Genomic DNA, 20,111 nt, shown 5'->3' with positions numbered 1-20,111 from the left:
TATTATTCCCATCCTCAAACCCACAAAACAACCTGGTATCGCTGAACATTACCGCCCTATTGCCCTCTCCTCATGTCTTTTAAAGTATTCGAACATCTCCTGAAACAACGCCACCAATGGTTCTCTGAACACCAGCTTTTATTTTACAAACAATAATACGGTTGTCGACTTGGTTCCAGTGTTTCTGACTGTCTGCCTGTTCTTATCTCTGATATTTTGCTTGCTTTTTCCCGTACCTAGTTTGTTTTTGCCGTATTCATTGACCTTTCTCAGGCTTATGACTCTGTCCCCCTTTATGATCTCATAGATATACTTTGGCAACAAGGCATCCCTTCGAAATATCTCCGTGTTATTTATAACCTTCTGGTCCAACGTATCTTGTATCTTCGCCTCGGTTCCCAACTCTCTGAAGGTCGCACCACTTCCCAAGGTCTTCCTCAAGGTTCTGTATTATCTCCTCTTTTGTTCAATCTCTTTCTGGCCCCTATTCTTCGCCAAACCAGTAACACTGTACGGGTTCTTTCCTATTGTGATGATTTAGCCTTCTATATTACTTCTCCCTCTCCTCAACTTGCTATACCCCAACTCATTTCAGCTCTCACCACATTCTCCACCTGGTGTTCTAAACATGGCTTAAGAATAAACTGGAACAAAACTTCCTTTCTAGTCTTTACTCGCAAACGCACTCCCGCCCTACCATCCCTTACTTTTACCGGTATTACTCTTCCTCTCCGTCCCTCTGTTAAATACCTCGAAATCGTCTTAGAGTCTTCTTTACGTTGGAGGCCCCATTATCACCTTCTACATCAAAAAAACATGATCCTTCTTACGTTTAATTCGTTCTATTTCCACTTCTATCTGGTCTACAGATTCCCGTGTTCTCCTCCTGTTATATAAACAGGTTTACTTACCTATTTTAACGTATGGTGGTTTTTTCTATCTCCTTCTCCTTCTAGAGTCTTTCAAAAATTCCAATTCCTTCAATATACTACTCTCTGCCGTACTCTTAGCCTTCCTTCCACCACTGCTGCTACTGCGCTTTATTCTGAGACCCGAGTTTCACCTTTAGCAATTCAGTTGAAACACCTCTCAGACAAATTCTGTCTTCAACGTTTCCAATTTACACTCTCCTCCCTAAACTCACTCTGCTCCGACACCTTCATACAGGCCGCAAACGTTCTCCAATCTCGCATCTCTCCCTTTCATATACACCAGCTACCTAGATCTTGCACCACATCTGTTACACATGCAGCGCACGTATACACTCCCTTGCTACTTGCATGACTATCCAGTTTTTTCCCAATCTTTTTCTATAATTTTTCCCCAATGCCCTCCCGCCCACCTTTTCTCTCCTGTATCTTACCAACATTGTTTTTCCTAATCCATTCCTCATTTCCCTCAGCACACTGTTCATTTGTACTGCGATGGTACTGGCAAGGGCTTGCATTTGGGATCAGCCTTTTAGGATTCCTCTCTCCAGCAATGTTTCAGCTTTAAATTACCCCATTATGTCTCTATCTTTCTCACTGAAGCTTATGCCTTGTTTGCGACTCTTCTTCATTCTCTTCAGCATCAGTATACATCTATCTGTATCGCCACTGATTCTAAATCTCTCCTCCAATCTTTACAATCTTCCCCCTGGACTTCAAAATCCTCCTGGATTCTTTATGAAATCCATCTTCTTGTATAGCATCGGACTTCCCTTAACTATACTACTTGCTTAACTTGGTCCAAAGGTCATGTCGCCATCCTCGGGAATTCTCTAGCTGATGCCGCAGCCCGTTTCGGAGCCCTGCACGGCTGTCCCATAGATTTTTCAGTCTCGCCAGTTGAACATTTTCCACGACTTATTACACTTCATTATCAACGCTGAACTACTTATAATGCCTCGTGTACAAAGGCACGTTGGTACTGGCACCATCCTTGTTCTCTCCGCTCTCCATCTTGGTTCATTCAACATACTTTCTCTCCCTCCTACCTCCATTTTCTGCTCCGTAACAAACTTCACATTCTGTATACTCCCCAACGCTTATATCTTCTCCGAAAACGTACTACTCCACTTTGTAACTGTGGTCTCGATACAGGCTTATTATTATTATTATTATTATTATTATTATTATTATTATTATTATTATTATTATTATTATTATTATTATTATTATTACTGCCATGCTACAAACTAAAATTAATATTACATTTTAAAGAGTTGCCATAATGCTCTATTGCTTTCATTTTTTCGTTCATAATTTCAAAGCAAAACAATAAATGTATCTTTATAACTATACAAAAGAAGAAGAAGTTGTATATGTTTAAAAAGAAAAGCGTTTTCAAGTTACTATACAGTCCTGTGGAGAATAAAACTATTTTTATCTTCCGCACGGATATCGCGTTTTGTGAATCTGGCAACGCTGGTTCGTTCACATTTTTTTAAATGGTGTATTTGGTTCATGTAGGCGGCATCAAGAAGAATGTTTTATTGTATGTTATATTGTCCTGGCGTGACTTTCCGATGAATATCGTACAAATAACCGGCAAAAATGTGATCACCGGGCAATTAAAGTTGACCCCTATATGTCGGCTCAAGTGAAGCAGGACCCATTTTGCCCAATCTTTCAGTAATGCTTCTTTATTAATTCCTTTTTGTGAATTTATGGGTCATAACTTGAAAATTACAATTTAATTTGCCCTGTAATCTTTGGATACACAAATATAGTAATAATACTACTGTGCTTGCCACTTCCTTCTAGCTATAAACCACAGCTATTGGGTAAGACGTTCATTGGAGTTACGAAACATTACTACAGGAAAGAAGTCAGAATGTACCACAAAGTCCTTTAACTCACTATAATTTGGCTGAACTCTTTGACAAAACATATTTAAAATTACAGGAGAAATAGCAGTATGATAATAGCCGGTGCAACAACATTGCGCAATTTTTTCCAAGGATTAGATCATTGATAATCTCTGTAATCTATGACTTATTAACGAGGAGCAGAAAGTGCTGAAATTGCGCAAATTTCCACTGCGACGATGCCAACAACGCAGAATTCAGGAAATTGTGTGAAATTTTGCACCGAAATAAAATGTACAAACGCCATTTCTTTGCGAGATATCCTTGTATTGCATTCTAATATTTACAAAGCAAAATATATCTTCACAGAACATTTCACGTTTACGGTTTGAATCCTTGGAATTTAAATCCTACAGCTTTTAAAAACATCATACCTGCCTTCTCATGGTTTATCTGTGAGTTCCTAAACTCAGCGACGAACTCGCTCCTTTTGACTTCTGCTGGTCTTTGGGCCTTTGAAATTTTTCATTATCGACGTCATTTTCATGGGGCCGCGGTGGCTCAGTGGTAGAGCGTTCACCTCTGGTGCTTGGGGTCCCGGGTTCAATCCCAGCCCCCGCCAAGTGAACTTTGTGGTGGACAAACACCGTGTGCGTGGGTTTTCTCGGGGTTCTCCTGTTTCCTCCCACTTTCTCCATTCCACCATTTCATTCATTATTCATCATCACCGTCTCCTTTAGCCTAACCGGCATAACCGTGGGACGTAAAACTCAAAGATTTCATTTTTTTGTCATTTTCATGGCAGTTTCCGTTTGGATCTCTCGCAAAGCAGACATCACCGTTTGAACATCAGGAATAGGGAAGTAAAATTGACAATTGTAGTGTCCATGAAAAGCTTCTGGTCCATTTGTTGTCCAACAGTGACCACTCATTATTGTAACAATTTATACGATAATAATATATAACATATCTTGCTCACAATACCTAAGAACAGTAACTAACAATAAGATGCAAATGCAAATATAAGGATCATTTATAGAAAGGTGAAAGGACAGTTGCTAATATACGTGGTAGACACACCTGAAATATGTAAACAAATGTTTGTGATTGGTCAAAAGTAGAAAATGTAAACAAATCCTTATCTCTGACTGGTTGAACGCCTGTCCAGGATATTTCAACGGAACTTATAGAAATATAAATGTTTTTGTCTATTTTATGTAAGTTTGTTTCTCGTACCGTTTTCCAATAACTATTTTCTTACAGTTTTAATCTTACAGGCAATCTTACAGTTAGACATGATACAAAAAATGGAACATGTTCCTCATCTCTCTCTCTAACAACTCTCGTGCACAAATATAATAGCGATAACTGAAAATGCAATTGTCATCCATTACTTTATACTTTTTTCCCTAAAACGACTTGCATTTTGGTGACTGTTTTTATTTTCCAAAATGCTTATGGTAATGATGGCAACCTTTCACTACATTTTTTTTTTTCAATTTCCAATTTTGTTGCCTGCTCATTAAGGCTTTATCCGCATCAACAGATAAGGGAGTGAAAGTTTGCGCAATTTCAGTGCACCCATCACAGGCAGGAGAAATAATTCGAAGGTCCACGTCACTCTACTAGTTTCAAAATCAGAAACATTCTACACACACACATACCCAAATCTACATTAGTTGATACCAAAATGACTAGGTGTACTTCATCTTTCGCTATCATTTTGTTTCCAAGTTTGCTAAATTATAATTAACTCTAGTTGATTTCAGTATCTTCCTATATCACTAGTTCATACCGTTAATTACATGTGAAATACACAGTATATGTTACTTAAATTAAATTACATATGAATTACTGTAATTAATTTGCAGACTTTTGATAATAGTGCCACCTTATTCACCAAAAACGTTAAGTGGAGAAGGAAATTTCTCTCAATTCTCCAAGATTTCACACCCTACTTTGTACGCTGTATGATATTCATGGAGCATCTACTTCACAGAATTGATTTTTCAAGCAGAGAAACGACATCTAATCGGATTGGATCGTCAATTTAATTGGAGGTTAAGTAATTTTTCTCAGCACCAACGTTATAAGAAGCATCAACGTACAGTTTAACGTGGGCTCTGTACCACATGAGCTCCCACAGAAAATAGAACGTAGGTGGAAATGAGGTTTAAAATTCCAGTTCTAATAAGATGCTGTATGATTTACAATTTAACAGAAGTTCTACAACATTAGCTTCACTAGTGATCAAATCCAGTAATTAAGGCTATATATATATATATATATATATATATATATATATATATATATATATATATATATATATATATATATATATATATATATCAAGAGCTTTCTGTCATAAATATCTTTTTATCAAAGTTTTGTTTGCTGGCTCAAAAATCTATTCTGAGCTGTTGAAATCCTAACAAAGTTTTAGATCCAAGTAGTAAAAAGAAGTATGTATATCTATATCTGTGTTGATTGTATCAACTAGTAAATAAATAAATAAATAAATAAATAAGAAAGTAAATATATTAACTTATTATTAAAGTATCCTAATAATACGGTTATACTCACCAGTAGCAAAGAAATAGTTCACTCCTGTATAAAGAAGGCACACTATCAAAATAGATTTCATTTTAGCACTACATAAGAAGTTCTTTAGAACGTAATCTAGGTGACTCGATTGTAAATTAAGCACATTGCTGCTGTAAAACAGGATATCCTTTAAAATCTCTGCATCATCCGCTTCCTGTTTTGAACACTTCTATAAAATATTCCTCTTATTTATCCTTGTAAACATACTTTAGTGTCACAGTACTCCCTTCATAACGAGTGACTAGATTGCGTATTTTCTGTGTTCATGAGCCCTGGTTCGAATCCCTGTGGAAGTACCTGTCTAGGAAACAAATTTGAGTAGTAATCAGATTTCTCTGATAGCAGTACGTCTTATTTCATACAGCCTTTACGTACTGAAAAAAGGACATAGGTAAACTAAAAACCCAACAGATGTAATGTTAAACTATACCTCAATACGTATAGGGCCATAAATAAAATTTTTGTTCAAGTGCGTCAAACGCGAGCATGGATGGGATTATCTTCTCATCTGAAAAAAAAAAAAAAACGAACCTAACATAAACGTAATATATTGTGCACAAGTGGGCGAAAAATGAAATGACAAGGAAAATGAGATAGGCAAAGCAAAGTGTACGAAACTCAACTGTTACTATTCTTTATATTTATATTGAGTATCTTAGAACCAGGATTAAACTCGAGTTGTAATTTTTAGCATCTTCTCTTGTTGCGAAAATGTTTGTAAAAATCTTTTATCAATTTCAATTTTTGGATCAAAAGGTCCAATTTATTTCAGGTAAAAATTTTCTTGTATGCCTTATATCTGGAGAACTACATACAGTATAGCCAAACTCAAACTACCACTTAACTCAGTATGATATGCTTATTCCGTAAAAAATACCAAACTTGATTTAGGAGCCGTTCAAAAAATTTTGGGTCCCCTGATACAAAAACTAATTATTAGCCAATCGATTTCGCCTTAGACAACTGAAAACAATGTACTTTTTTTTTTGAAACGGAATAAAAGCTGTCAGCATCTTCCACTTTGCTCTAGAGGCTAGAGCGCGTGACTGGTGCACGGGGTTTCGGGTTCTCTACCCAGCGGAATAGCATATAATGCATTACCGCAGTTTGGCTTCCATTTAGCACTGCAGGTCCAAGTCCCACATAGCCTTCGTACTGAAAAGAGTCGCTAAACTTAAACAAACACAAATTCTAGCAAATATTTTCTTGTACAAAGCTACTGCAGCTAGAGCCCTAATTATAATAGTTTTTATTTTTAAAAAAATAATCTTACTTTTTATATAAAAAAGGCATTTTATTAATACAAACATCATACATACATCACATACAATTTAAATAAATTTTTTAGGAAGTAAAAATATTTTCAATTAAAAATAAAATATCTTGCAATAATAAGATTAGAAACGGAAAATTATATTACAAAGAAAAATAAGAGAAAGTGCCTTTGGATTTTTTTTTTCAATTATTTTCCTCCGGAAAGCAACTGTACTTGTTGCATACAATTGTCAAATTTTAGTTGATACGTCGTGTCGAGATTTCCTTTGCAACCGTATCCGCCCAGACGATGAATTCGGGCGTAGTCCGCGCAGTCGATTCTGCCATCTCCATTACAATCCTATAAGTCATGGAAAAAAAGAGACATTAAGTAGGGTTAAAGCTAACAATATTTTACGAGAAATTCGAAATATAAAATATTCAACTTTCAACTGTTTTTATTATTAATACTAAATTATCATAAGTCATATGGCATAACTGGACGTAAGACGTGCCCTCTTTAATTTAGTACATCTGTTATTTGATTTTTCTTCCCTCTTCTCATTTTACCTTCTACCATACGTTCTACGACATCCGTAATACAACAACTTCTCGTAATATCCTAACTAGTTTCTTTCAAATGAAATGAAATCTTTGAGTTTAACGTCCCACGATTATCCCTGTTAGACTAAGGGAGACGATGATTAAAGCAAGTGAATGATAATGAAAAAATGGTGGAATGATAAAGTGGGAGAAAACGGTAGTACCCCGAGAAAATTCATGGACACGATGTTATTCATTACAAACTTACTTGGCCGGGGATCAAACCAAGGACCCAGAGTTAAGCACTACCACTGAGCCACTGTGCCTCCAGAGAATTCAGTTCAGATGATACTTTTCTAATCAAGGTTGCCGATCCATGTGGCCCCCCCTATTGAATATACAATATTTGGCATAATTTGAATGCAATTTTTCTTAAAATCCTCATATATATATATATATATATATATATATATATATATATATATATATTCCTTCTGCATCTGCATGCCCCCCCCCCCAAATTTAGAGAAATCGGCGCCCTTGCTTCTAATGCATCGAAAATTTACGAGACGAGATGACAAATAAGCTTTTCTCGTCTCGCCTTGTCTCTTGGGTAACACTACTCCTTCAACCTACCAAATTTCCTCTTTGCTTTTCCACACCCACATCTCGATCGTTTCCAGTCGTTTTAATCTCTTCCTCTGTAATTTCTATCATTCTGCCCCATTAAACTATAATATTTCACACGAAACACTTTGTAAGGCTTTTTCTGTATCTTTTTTGTTTATCAAGTTGTACAAAGAACTTCCTTCTAAACGTGCTTCAGCAACATACACTAGGCTAGCCATAAGTGACTTGACAAAAATACCTTTGGAATAACTTATCAAGAAAAAAACTACGGAACTGTTACAAGTTAATTTAGGTTAGAAAGTTAGGTTACCTATTCAACGTAACGAATTACATCTTTTAAATATAAAATAACATATTGCATTCATTGTAAATTTAATTTATTCTTAATTACAAATGTAACAAAGTTTAACAAAGTTATAAAACCACTTCTTTACAATGTATTTATTCACGAGCCACCACCTATTAATGACATTCAAGAATCACACTTAGAATATAGGTTACATCAATCAAATCTAGTCCAGTGTTCGTAGTAGGTAAATTTTGCAAAAAGGAAAAAGGGATTTTCTTCAATAAAACGTGAAAATCCAGGGAAAGTTTTGTGTTGAGTTATTGACCAATATAAATACTTAAATTTCTCTTTGTTCTTCAGAAATAAACCAATGCAATAATAATAGTGTGCGTTTGCATGTTTGAGGATAATTTGCACTTATCTTTGGTTGGTTGTATTTATGTGTATCTATTTTTGTAAGAAAAAAAAGAAAAAGAAAAAAAGAAAAAGAAAAAAGAAAAAAAGAACACAAGGAAAAAATAAATATATATAAAAACACTTCCTTTAATACAACTCAATCTTATCACATAATTTTTGTCATACAAATTAGACACCACAAACTAGGAAGAGACCGCAGTGGCTCAGTTAATAGAGCGTTCAGCTCTGATGCGTGCGGTCTCAGGTTTGGTCCCAGTTCGCGCCAAGTGGACTTTGTGGTCGGCAAACACCGTGTCCGTGGGTTTTACCTCGGTTCCCCCGTTTCCTCTCACTTTATTCATTCCACCATTGTATTCATTTCTCATCATCACCGTCTCCTTTAGCCTAGTCAGCATAAACGTGGGACTTAAAACAGGAAGATTTCATTTCATTTACAAACTAGGGAAATTTTGATAAGAGAAGTGAAAATTTTGTGTTAGTTGAGGGAAATTTTCTTAAGAAAACTTCTAGTCTAATCATTTGTGATCTGAATGATTAATAGATTTATGTTCCACGCTGAATATTCAATGCATCTCTCAGATTATATTATAATTAATCTATTGATGCAGTGTTTTATTAAAATTTTGGAAGAAATTTTATTTTATTCCCTATAAGAATTATTTTCTGAATTTGACCTTCTTACGATTATGAACTGAGACTAACATAAGAGAGACGATGATGATGATCGAAATGGTGGCTTGAAGAAAGTGGGAGAAAACGGCAGAAGCCCGGAAAAAAGAAATGAAGCACACGGTGTTTGTACACCACAAAGCCGATTTAGCGAGAACCGGGGACCTCACACAACAAAGATAAACACTCTATCATAGAGCTACCGTGACTCCACATATTCCCAAAATAATTTACGCAAAATATTTCCAAGATTTGAAGAAAGCAATGTTGGAAATATATATTACAAAAATCAATTATTGAAGATATGATCAATTAAGCGAGAAGATGGTTAGATCGCATGTGTCTTCAAGATATTGTTACCATTCTTAAGCTTTCGAAACTAATTAATAATATGAAACTATTTTAATGAAATTTTTGTTTTAATTATACCTTTAAAACATAGGAACACACCAGAATCAATTCTAAGAGAGAAACATTCTTGAATCCCTATAAGAGATATGCTATTTTGAAACTCCAGTGCACGCACAGAAGAACCTCAAAAAGAGAGAAACATTTCAGAAGCTCTATAGAATACTATTTTGAAACTCTACGGAAGACATGCCTCACTTGCGTCTACTCGCGGGATCCGTGACTGTAAGTATTACTTGTAAAATTGTATGTGTTTGAAAGAAATAAACATGAAAATATAATTACATAGTTAATTGCATAAGAAAAATGCACTATAACCTTGCTTTAAGGTGTGTAATGATAAAGAAAATGTTAAATTGACAATTTTGACAATATTTCATCATTATCTAATATATAATTAATATATGTACGATTTTGCTGAGATCATTTTGGACACCCATTTGCTTTAAAAGGTTATGCTCTGGCAACCGAATAGGAAATTGTAATCCTTTGAATCTAAATCAAGAATTCAAGTAGCCAAAGAAAATATATGTTTCTTTGATTTTATTCCGATTATGGGTAAGAGCCAGGCGCGCACCCAAAAATTTTTGTAGGGAGGGATCCAAGGGCCCAATACTACAAGCCACTATGTCCATGTAGTATTGAACGGGTATTATTCTACACCCGAAAATACAAGTTATTGTAAAACACTTTCACCTTTATTTTCAGGGAAAGAAATGAGATAACTATTATTATTATTATTATTATTATTATTTTTTTTTTTAAGAGAAAGAGTACAGATGAAGTGTAATATCAAATTTTCATGCTACAACGATCATTACAGTTTAACAAGTATAGTTTTATTGAGAGTGTGCACAACTGTTTCTTGAGGTAGGAAGTTCTGCAGGGAGGGACCGGACCAGGTTTTCTAAACAAGACTGTACATGTTGAATACATATACATATCGTTAGTTCAATAAATAATTTCAAATAACAATGACAAAATATTAATATTGATCAAATCTGTTTCTATTTACAGTTCCGTTGAGTAACACTCTATCACACATTTATTCATAATATGGGCTATAATTTACCGTACACAATTCACCAATCATATCTTCATAATAATTATTTTATAACAAAACACTTGTATATATTTTACCTAACAATGAACTTTCGACTTTCTTTAACAAAATTACGTGTCACCACATAATGCGCCTATACTATTCTAGCCTATAATAATTTTCCCACATGCGTACTACTACTACTACTACTACTACTACTACTACTACTACTACTACTACTACTACTACTACTACTAATAATAATAATAATAATAATAATAATAATAATAATGTATTTTATTATGCTGCAATATTAACAAAATTTAATGTACACTCTTGTTCAAGAATAATGAACATCCACCTTCCTTTCATAAGCTCACTATAGTATTTAATTCCCTGATAAAGTAGAGCTTCTTCGTGAAGTGATTAGCATACGCGCCTTTGTACACACGGGACGTTAAACTCAAAATCAACTCAACTCAATTCCCTGATAAAGTAGATATATTTTCACGAGCCATCGTTGTCTGTGACATCATAGTCATCTTTAATTGAAAATATCTCAATTGCATTACAATTTTATCTTCAAAGCTTAATTTCTTTTACTTTTGCTCACGGGAGTAAGACTGCTGTTAATTTCGGAAAATGCGGATTTCTATATTAACAAGGCAAGAAAACATGAACTAATCGTGGAGTATTTGGATAGGATACATGGGCGTCTCTGGCGGGGGGAACGAGGGAGACGCGTCGACCCAATATTTTCAAGTACAAAATATTTAGTACTTTATTCTAATTTAATTTATTTACTAACGTGTAAATAATAGTCTACTAACTATATTTATTTGGAATGTACTATTCAGGATGTGAAACGATTATAACAGAGTTCTTAGGGGGTTCGTGAAGGTAAGCAGAAAGGTTGGGCAAGGTAATACCATTTAAATCACTTTCTTTGATGCCCTCCCCCTAAATTTTACCTACCACAGACACCAATGATGGGATGTAGACTTAGTTGTTGTTCTTGTTGCAGCTGGGAATACATTTTGTCTCGTCACGACCCTGCATAGAACTTTTGAAACATAGGATGGGAATTTGAAAGATATTAACATGATGATACATGTATGCTTACTAAGTTATTACTAATAGTTGTACCAGTTGTATTAATTAAAACCTTTAACTGTTTACAATTAACAAATATTCTTTATTTTATTTATTTATTTATTTATTTATTGTATTTCCACACAACCACCCGAAATCCAAAATGCAATTATTCAAGAACCTCGTTATACACAACAATTCCTGAAGTAGCGATATCTATTGTCGTTAGGCAGTCAAGTTATAGCGCATGTAGTGACATCTATTAGCGTAACTATTATGAGTTACCATGACACACTGATACATTTATCTTTTATTATAAGACATTTCCATTGTGCCGCTTGTATGTCTGCAATCAACATTACAAACCTTTTAAGGAAAGGTTGTATAAATATTCCAGGATATCATGACTCACAGATTGACACGTTTCTCTTTTAAAAATTGGATTATTAATTTTTACAATTGTATATTAAATTAACATTTTAGACAATGATTAAACAGAAATTTTCTGAAATGAATTTTGTGGATTAAAAATGGATAGTATATTAAAATTAATACTTGTAACACTTACCTGATAAAATTTATCCATGTATTCTCTTACAACATGGGCAGCACAAAAGGCGTCTTTGGTACAGTCGGCATAGGCTGTAATACATAGAGCATGAGATCAGATTTTAGTTAATTCTAAAGTAGGTTCATTAAACGTGTGAAAAACATATTAACGGATGAGAGACAGAATGTACCACTTTCAAGACAGCGGAAAAATTTTACTTTCGAGATAAGGAACAAACCAAAGGTTCATCCTCGTCTAGCAAATGTATTTCGTTTGAGTATTCTCTCTAAATATAGGCTCTACCTTACTTAACTTAACAGTGTTTGATACCTAGACCATCGTTTGTTTTTCAACCCTTTGATTTATATGAAGAATTATGTTTCTATTTACCTTGAAATGAAATGAGATTTTAATAGTTTGGTTTCCGTCCTTCGTTAATTCTTTTCCTGAAAAATCATATATCGTACGAACTCAACCGAATTCATCCGATCTGGATCAAACTTGGCATGCTAGTAGGTCTTGATCTACTGTATAAGCTTGTGAAATGTTAGGGTATGCAGGTTTTTGATTCCTGAGTTATAGACCATCAAATTTGGGGGTCACAGTGAGTATCGTGCTAGTTCATCCGAACGCATTCGATCTCTATTAAACTTAGTATGGTAGTAGATCTTGAGCTACTATACGATATAAACTTATGGAATTTATAGTGTACAGGCTTTTGGTTTTCTGAGTTATTTACCATCAAATTTGAGGTAAAATTTTCGAAAATAAAGAAAATTTTAAAAATTCTTTATAAAAGCACTGAACGATGACTGTTCTCCGTAATCGGGAAACTTATATTAATATTTTATTTCTTCTTCAGTTCTAGTTAAATGTCCCTCAACTTTACAAATAGTTAATTGTAATTTTAATATTTATAAATAAATTAGGCGACTTATTTGGACCACTACTAAAAGAACAAGTTCAAAATTAGTTTACATATCTCAATAAACGAAGCGTTCACGTAAGCATGTTGAAAATCATCGACCACAAAACTTTCGCATCTTAAAATTGCAAACACAAGAAAATGGCATATGACATAGACAGAAATTTGGTCTCTGCAGTGTGCCGCTGCTTTGCAAAGGTAAACCAGAAGTATGGAATAAATTCGAATGGATTGAAATTAAGAATAATTATGAATTGACCATGAGCGCTCTCTCGGACAACGTTGACATCTACAACGTTTCATTCCGTTGTGCCAATTCTTCCTACGCCTCCTGGTTAGACAAACTAATACGATTCACGAGATGGTCTGAAATAGAAAGCTCAGATTTTTAAAATTATTCTCCGTTCTTTATTGAGCCTGGTTACTGTGTGTTCCTAATTCTTCTCAAATATCTGGAAGACTGGACTTTGCTATGTAGGGGAGGTGAAAATGATAAACGCACCATGAGTACTTGAAGGTGTTCCAACACTATTTTCTAAAATTGGCTCAAAATGAGTTTTCCGTAAACCAGGACCTAGCTAAATTCTACCCCGTGCCTAAAAATAGTAACTCCTAATTTCATTAAAATTGCCAGCCCGTTTTAAGGCCAAATTTGCAACTAACCTAGAAGTTCTCATTTTTATAATGTTAATTTTGATTACTACAGGAGGTATGATAATTGACCCTCTGTTTCTCTGTCCAAAATGACTTCGGTTACATTGAACCTAACAATAATCAGGGCCGTATTTAGAATTTTGGTGCCCCTAGGCCAGGAGCGTCATTTCAGACTTCGCTTGAGGGGGGCAAAAGCACCACAGACATAAGACTTTCCGGTTTTGTACTAGTATATTAGTAGACAATCAATTAAACTATATGTATTTTTCAAACTCTTGGGGGGGGCAATTGCCCCCTCCTGCCCTCCCTAAATGACGCCCCTGCCCTAGGCCCAATAATTTTTTCCGCCCTCTAATATGGTTAAAGTTACTTTCCTAAAAACATTTATTAAAAAATTACAGCCAGTTCTCCCGTGTTTGAGATCAATGTTGTAACAAAGTTGATGCATAATGTTGAAAAATAGTTTAACTTTACCAACAATTACCGTATTTGTTCCTATGAACTTCAAAATCAGAATGCTTTATTAGCCTGATTTTTTTAATCAATTCAAAAAATATGTTAAGTTATGGCTATTTATTTTTATTTCTAGATATTTTTTATTTTTTTCTCTCGGCCGTGCGCCCCCTGAGAGCTTGCGCCCATAGCCCCGGGCCTATTGGGAAATCCGGCCCTGACAATAATACATTAATATTGTATAGTCCCCTCTCAAAGATGTCCATATAATGAAAATAAAATGTACGATGGAATACCAAAGCTATTCACCTTCTTACAACCTCTCCATAAAACATATTTAGTGTTAGTGGAAGAGGGCGAAGGTCATAGTCCTTTTAGAATTAAATGCGTCACAATGACAAGTTATGAATATTTAATAAATACATCCTTGTAAGTCCCACCCTGGGAGTGACTTGTGCATTTCACACTTCAATACTTCTTAGTCTGATATAGAAACGAGAGTGGGACGATCGCCATAGTATGCAAATTGAATGCATTCACGTCATCATTGCCAATGCCTCTTAACTACTAAAGTTGTGAACAGATTGTTGTAAATGTATGGGAATTTCCGACTATTTTATTACAAACATATTCTTACCTCCTTCCCTGTTAGGGTCATCTCCTGCAAGCACAACTTTATTAGCATCCGCCCAGTACGCCCACGTTATTCTAAAAAGACCACACACGCTTCCATCACAGCCCATCGTCAAGTTGCAGTTGGAACTAGCTTCACAGATACATCCTAGGCACACATCAGTCACTGGCTCTCTTTGGAGATTCTGGCCTGAAATCATAAAATATCATCCTTAGCAAAACAAATAAAATTCTTGTTGCAAATTAGATCATATTTAGATATACGCACTTATTATACTATACATGAATGATTCCCAAACTATGATCCGTCGACCAAAAGTGGTCCTCAAGGTATGCCTTTGTGTCCTCTTAGATTGATAACATTAGTCCAAGAAGACAGAAATAATAAAATTCAAGTAGATTGCGTATTACACACTATAGTTAAGAATCTCAAACATCTATAGAGTGTATAAATAATACATTATACAACTTAATAAAATTAAGTTCATTCAAATTTTAATACCTAATGGGTGTATTATTATAAAATATTATTGATAACCTTCATTATTGTTAAAAATCTTGTATGTATTTTCTTTTGTATACACTGAAAAAAAAATTGTAATTAAATTGCCAAATATCTTCCTTCATTTCCCTTCATTTTCTAAGTTGATATACATTTCCTTAGATTAAATTACAAAATTTGCTGGATCTTTTTACAAATTTACAGTAAATTTATAAGAAAGTGTGATATTTTTATTGATAAAAATGTAATTTTACATAATTTCATATTAGTAAATTTACTTTATAGGCGTAAATTGATTTACATATAGGAGTGGCAAACAGATTGCCAACGTTTTTTGTAAATTTACCTATGAAATTTTTTACAGTGTATACTAATATAAAAACAAGTGAACTTTAATTAATAATATTTTTAAAATAGTGGTATAAGCTCAAAACATTAAACAATAGTAAATTTACTTTGGAAAGGGACGAAAGTATGGTGGTCCGAACATTTTGACTAATAAAAGTGGTCCTCACTAGAAAAGGTTTGAGAAATGCTGTTCTGTATATGGATTTTCTTTTCCCAATATTTTTGGAATAAATTGAGCAATTGAATACAGGTTACCATAACACACAGAAAATTATAAAGTCTACTATGAAGTTCTTTGTTCTTGGAACACTAAATCCTATTATATTCCATACATTAATAATTTCTGTAGTAGTATAATATCTCATGCATTTTTATTGTATGAATACTGAATAATTTTTAAAATTGTAATGAGTTTTTCTTATATATATTTCTTACAGGATCTGTAGTTCTAAAAGATTTCTGTTGATAAAATGATTTTGTATCATAGAAATGAACCACTTCCAGATCTTTTAACTAACTAACTAACTAACTAACTCTATGGCCTATGGAACCCGGAGATTCAATGCCGCGTTCACAAAAGCTCTCCACTGACTTCTATTCTTAGCTAACTGCATCCAGTTTCTACTTTGTATTCCAATCTCTGCGAGATCCATCTTAATATTGTCCTCCCATCTGCGCCTAGGTCTTCCTAATGGTCGTTTTCCGCTTAGTCTTCCAGTCAAGACTTTGAAAGCGTTTCTACTTTTTTCCATTCTAGCTACATGACCCGCCCACCTAAGCCTCCTAGACTTGATGACCCTAACAATGTTGGGTAAACCATATAAATGATGTAGTTTCTCGTTATGAAGTTTCCGCCATTCCTCATTCCCGTTCCTCTTGGGTCCGAATATTCTTCTCAGGATCTTGTTCTCAAATACTTTCAGTCTATGTTCTTCCCTCAGAGTAAGTGACCATGTTTCGCTGCCATACAGAACAACAGGCATAATTATCGTTTTATATATTTTAAGCTTCAAATTCCTCGACAGAATTCGCGACGACAGGAGATTTTGAACCGAATAGTAACACGAATTCCATGCTTTTAGTCGACATTTAATTTCTCCGTGAATATGATTTTTCTCTGTTAATATTGATCCTAGATATTTGAAAGTATCCACTTTATCAAAAGTATTATTTAATATTTTAACGCATCCATAATTTGCTGTATTCCGGTCCCGACGCACTTCCATGTATTTAGTTTTCTCTGCATTTACTTCTAAACCCATGTCCCTGCAAGCATTTAATAAGATCTCTGCATTCCTTTCTATTGTTCTCCTTTTAGATCTTTTAGTTAGTGGAAATTAAATGGATCGCCTACGAATGTGGTTAGGAACAGAGGTTACTGTCAACCAGGACAAGTCCAAGAAAATTCTCTCTACTCCAAACGAGAAATTGTCGTCAATATGGTGGCATATGAGATGAACAGTTCATTATGATTTAGTAAAAGTAAACGAGACAATCAATTCTGGCAAATACTGCCTTCGGTTGGCACCTTTGAATGCAAAAATCAAAGAAAAACGGCCAGCAGTAGCGAACAGAAAAGGTGTCACTCCGTTGCGTAATAATGGAAAACCTTGTGTTTCTTTAAAGACGCAACAAAAAATACCGAAGTTTGTTTCCTAAGCTGTCACCCATCATATTCACCTTATATTGCTCCCAGAGATTACTACCTCTTTCTATCTCTTCAATTTTCCTTAAATGGAAACATACAACGGTATGTTGTATGTGTTGTACTGTTGTACTATTATTTATCTGTACAGGTCTTAGAAAGACGATCAGAGGTGCGACAACGGAGCATATTTTGTAAAGAAAAAGAAAAAGGAAATTGTAAAGATTATTATTGCTCCTTAGTTACAGTAAATGAAAAATAAATAAGAGAGGTTGTTAAGTAAAAAGATTAGGAAGTTCTCAGAAGAATTGATGTACAAGAAATTAGCGGTTTGTAAACGAAGGTATAAATAAATAATATTTACGATTCAATGTTCTGTTATAGATATTGTGGCTCAAGAAATATTTATTAAGAACCAGTAGTGTTACAAACAAAGGTTCAGAAATGAAAATGATGTGAAGGATGCTGTGACAGTTTTGAGACTCTAAAGATGAGACATTCTACAGAAGAAGGATTGAAATAGGCGAGTTTCGTTTCATAGTATGAAATTACGTTAGATTTTCAAACTATGCGAACTCAAAACGAAAACTAGTCGTAGTAGGTCTATTACTTCCACTTGTAATACAGGAATAAGGTTAGGGATGGAACTTGTAGGTATGTTGATTTCATATTAAAAAGCCATTTCTTGCTTGGTATCTCTTACCGGTTTGGTATATTCAAACCGAAAGTGGTAGTAGACCTCTACAACTTCCGGTTGCAATAGTGGGGTTAAATTCCTAAGTTGGGCGTCCGTTTCCAGCGAAATTTTTAAAATTTACAGGAAATATATGGATAATTTGATCGTTTGTGTGCTTGATAATATATAAGAGTCTCGAAAAATCTGTATATTTGTTATATATAAACGGTTACAAACATGGAACTATATGGCGAGCGGAGGGAACTACTTGGCGCAAGGTAACCGAACAGTTGCATTGTGGGAAAGAAACGAGCATTTATGTTACCAACATGGCGAATGTACAAGGGCAATGAACTAGCATTTTTAACATTTGTGAAGGAATACATTAATAACGAGCAAAATCTTTTAAAAGTTTGTGAAGAGCACGGATTAATGAACCTAATAACAAATTGCAGAAAGTGTGGAAAGGAGATAACAGTGAAAAAACTTAACGAAAGCGGACGCCCAACTTCGGAATATATGCCCAATAGTGGAATCAAGTCCGAGATGGAATATGTTCTTCGGACCTTAATCGATTCCAGAAAACTGTTTCTCATTATCTATTACCGTTCGTGCTCTAAGGAAATCCATAGTGAAGCTGGAAATATTAGTAAATCACTATCACTTTCGGTTTTAGTAGAGAGAGATGCGGGTAAAGATGGTATCGTTTCTTGAAAGGCTGAATCGATTTCAAACAAACGCTTCTCGCTTTTACCGAGAGTGATCTCAATATTGATCAACATTGAAACTAGAAATGGTTAATTTCGACCACTTCCGGTTTGATTAGAGGGTTGACGGGATAAATGGAACCTCTTGCAGGAAGGCTGAGTAGATTTCGGAAAATAGCTTTTTGCGATCTCTTACCGCTTTTAGTCTATGGAGATTAATATTGAAACCGGAAAAAGTTGATAATTTCTTCCATTTCCGGTTTTAATACAGAGATGCAGGTGAAGACAGTAACGTTTCTCGAGATTTTTTAAAAAAATCCTCGATCAACATTGAAACCGGAAATGGTTAATTTAATTCCACTTTTGGCTTGAATAGAGCTTTAAGAAATAAGATCGAAACTTTTCCTGGGACGTTGAGTCAATTACAAAAAAGCCACTTCTCGATCTCTCTTTCAGTTTTTGCTCCCATACTTGTCGGCAGACAAACGAACTTAACGTTTTATGATATGACTTCTGACACTTATGCACAACAATTTGGTTCTCTAAAGCTACCATCTAGGTTGGGAGAAGTTGTGAATGGTCATGGAATTTATGTGAAACAATAATTGTTAACCTGAAAATAACATTGTCTTTATAGGAGCTGCAAAACGGGTAGAAGTTTCCTGTAGACCTTAGCCAAATATTTTGATGTCTATATCTGGTAGTACATGATCCAATAATACGAACTATACTGAAAATACACCATGTTTGGGAAAGTATTTTTGCTAGCAATTATATATTTGTATAACTGAGTCATAGTAATGATCACTCATGTCACGTGGTCTATTCAATGTCAGTTTATGTATACCAATGCAAACCCATAGATATAGTTATTCTGTTAGAATTCTGAAGGTTTCATGGTTGAAAATTCTTTTGTGCTGCATGTTGCTTCGTAATGACCTGTTGCGATTCATTCTTTATTCTTCTTTCTTTTTAAAAAAAATAAAAAATGAAAAAAACCTTGTGGGTTTTCCCACACTTCAGTGCAGGCAACATGTTTGTTATACTATTAGTATAAATTTTGTAACGTTTTACTACTCCCGCTTCAAACAAAAAAGAATTTCTTTATGATTTTTCTTTAACTGCTGGGAATGGCAGATTGTTTCCTCTTTACACAGCTTCAATATTTGATCTCTTTTTACTGTTTAATGGCTACATCTTTGCAGTACAATTTCCTCACCACTAAAAGATTTTAATTCTTAATTGTTTAAAATATTATTGACATGTTATAAAGCAGAAA

General features: G+C 34.5%; 2 protein-coding genes across 3 annotated transcripts in view; both read right to left on the bottom strand.

Moving 5' to 3' along the window:
• The window catches only part of LOC145669328 (invertebrate-type lysozyme 3-like), a 35,176-nt gene extending 29,483 nt beyond the window's left edge, over window positions 1–5,693 (bottom strand). The window contains exon 1 of the mRNA XM_081737634.1: window positions 5,375–5,693. Within this exon, the coding sequence (XP_081593760.1) occupies window positions 5,375–5,435 (61 nt within the window). The 5' untranslated portion in view covers window positions 5,436–5,693. The remainder of the gene's footprint in view (window positions 1–5,374) is intronic.
• The window catches only part of LOC145668743 (lysozyme 2-like), a 94,941-nt gene that overhangs the window by 56,348 nt on the left and 18,482 nt on the right, over window positions 1–20,111 (bottom strand). Inside the window, exons 2-4 of one of the 2 annotated variants that reach the window (XM_081736874.1) lie at window positions 14,959–15,144; window positions 12,308–12,381; window positions 6,856–7,010 (exon numbers count right to left, since the gene is read on the bottom strand). In XM_081736874.1, coding sequence (XP_081593000.1) covers window positions 6,858–7,010; window positions 12,308–12,381; window positions 14,959–15,144 — 413 coding nt within the window. In that variant the 3' untranslated portion in view covers window positions 6,856–6,857. Of the gene's footprint in view, window positions 1–6,668; window positions 7,011–12,307; window positions 12,382–14,958; window positions 15,145–20,111 lie in introns of those variants that run through there. The other variant, XM_081736873.1, reaches the window with a different exon arrangement.

Source organism: Thermobia domestica, chromosome 13 (genome assembly GCF_964235325.1).
Source record: "Thermobia domestica chromosome 13, izTheDome1.hap1.1, whole genome shotgun sequence".
Lineage (NCBI taxonomy): Eukaryota > Metazoa > Arthropoda > Insecta > Zygentoma > Lepismatidae > Thermobia > Thermobia domestica.
The sequence above is the reverse complement of the archived record's forward strand: the minus strand, read 5'-3'. Positions and strand labels throughout refer to the sequence as shown.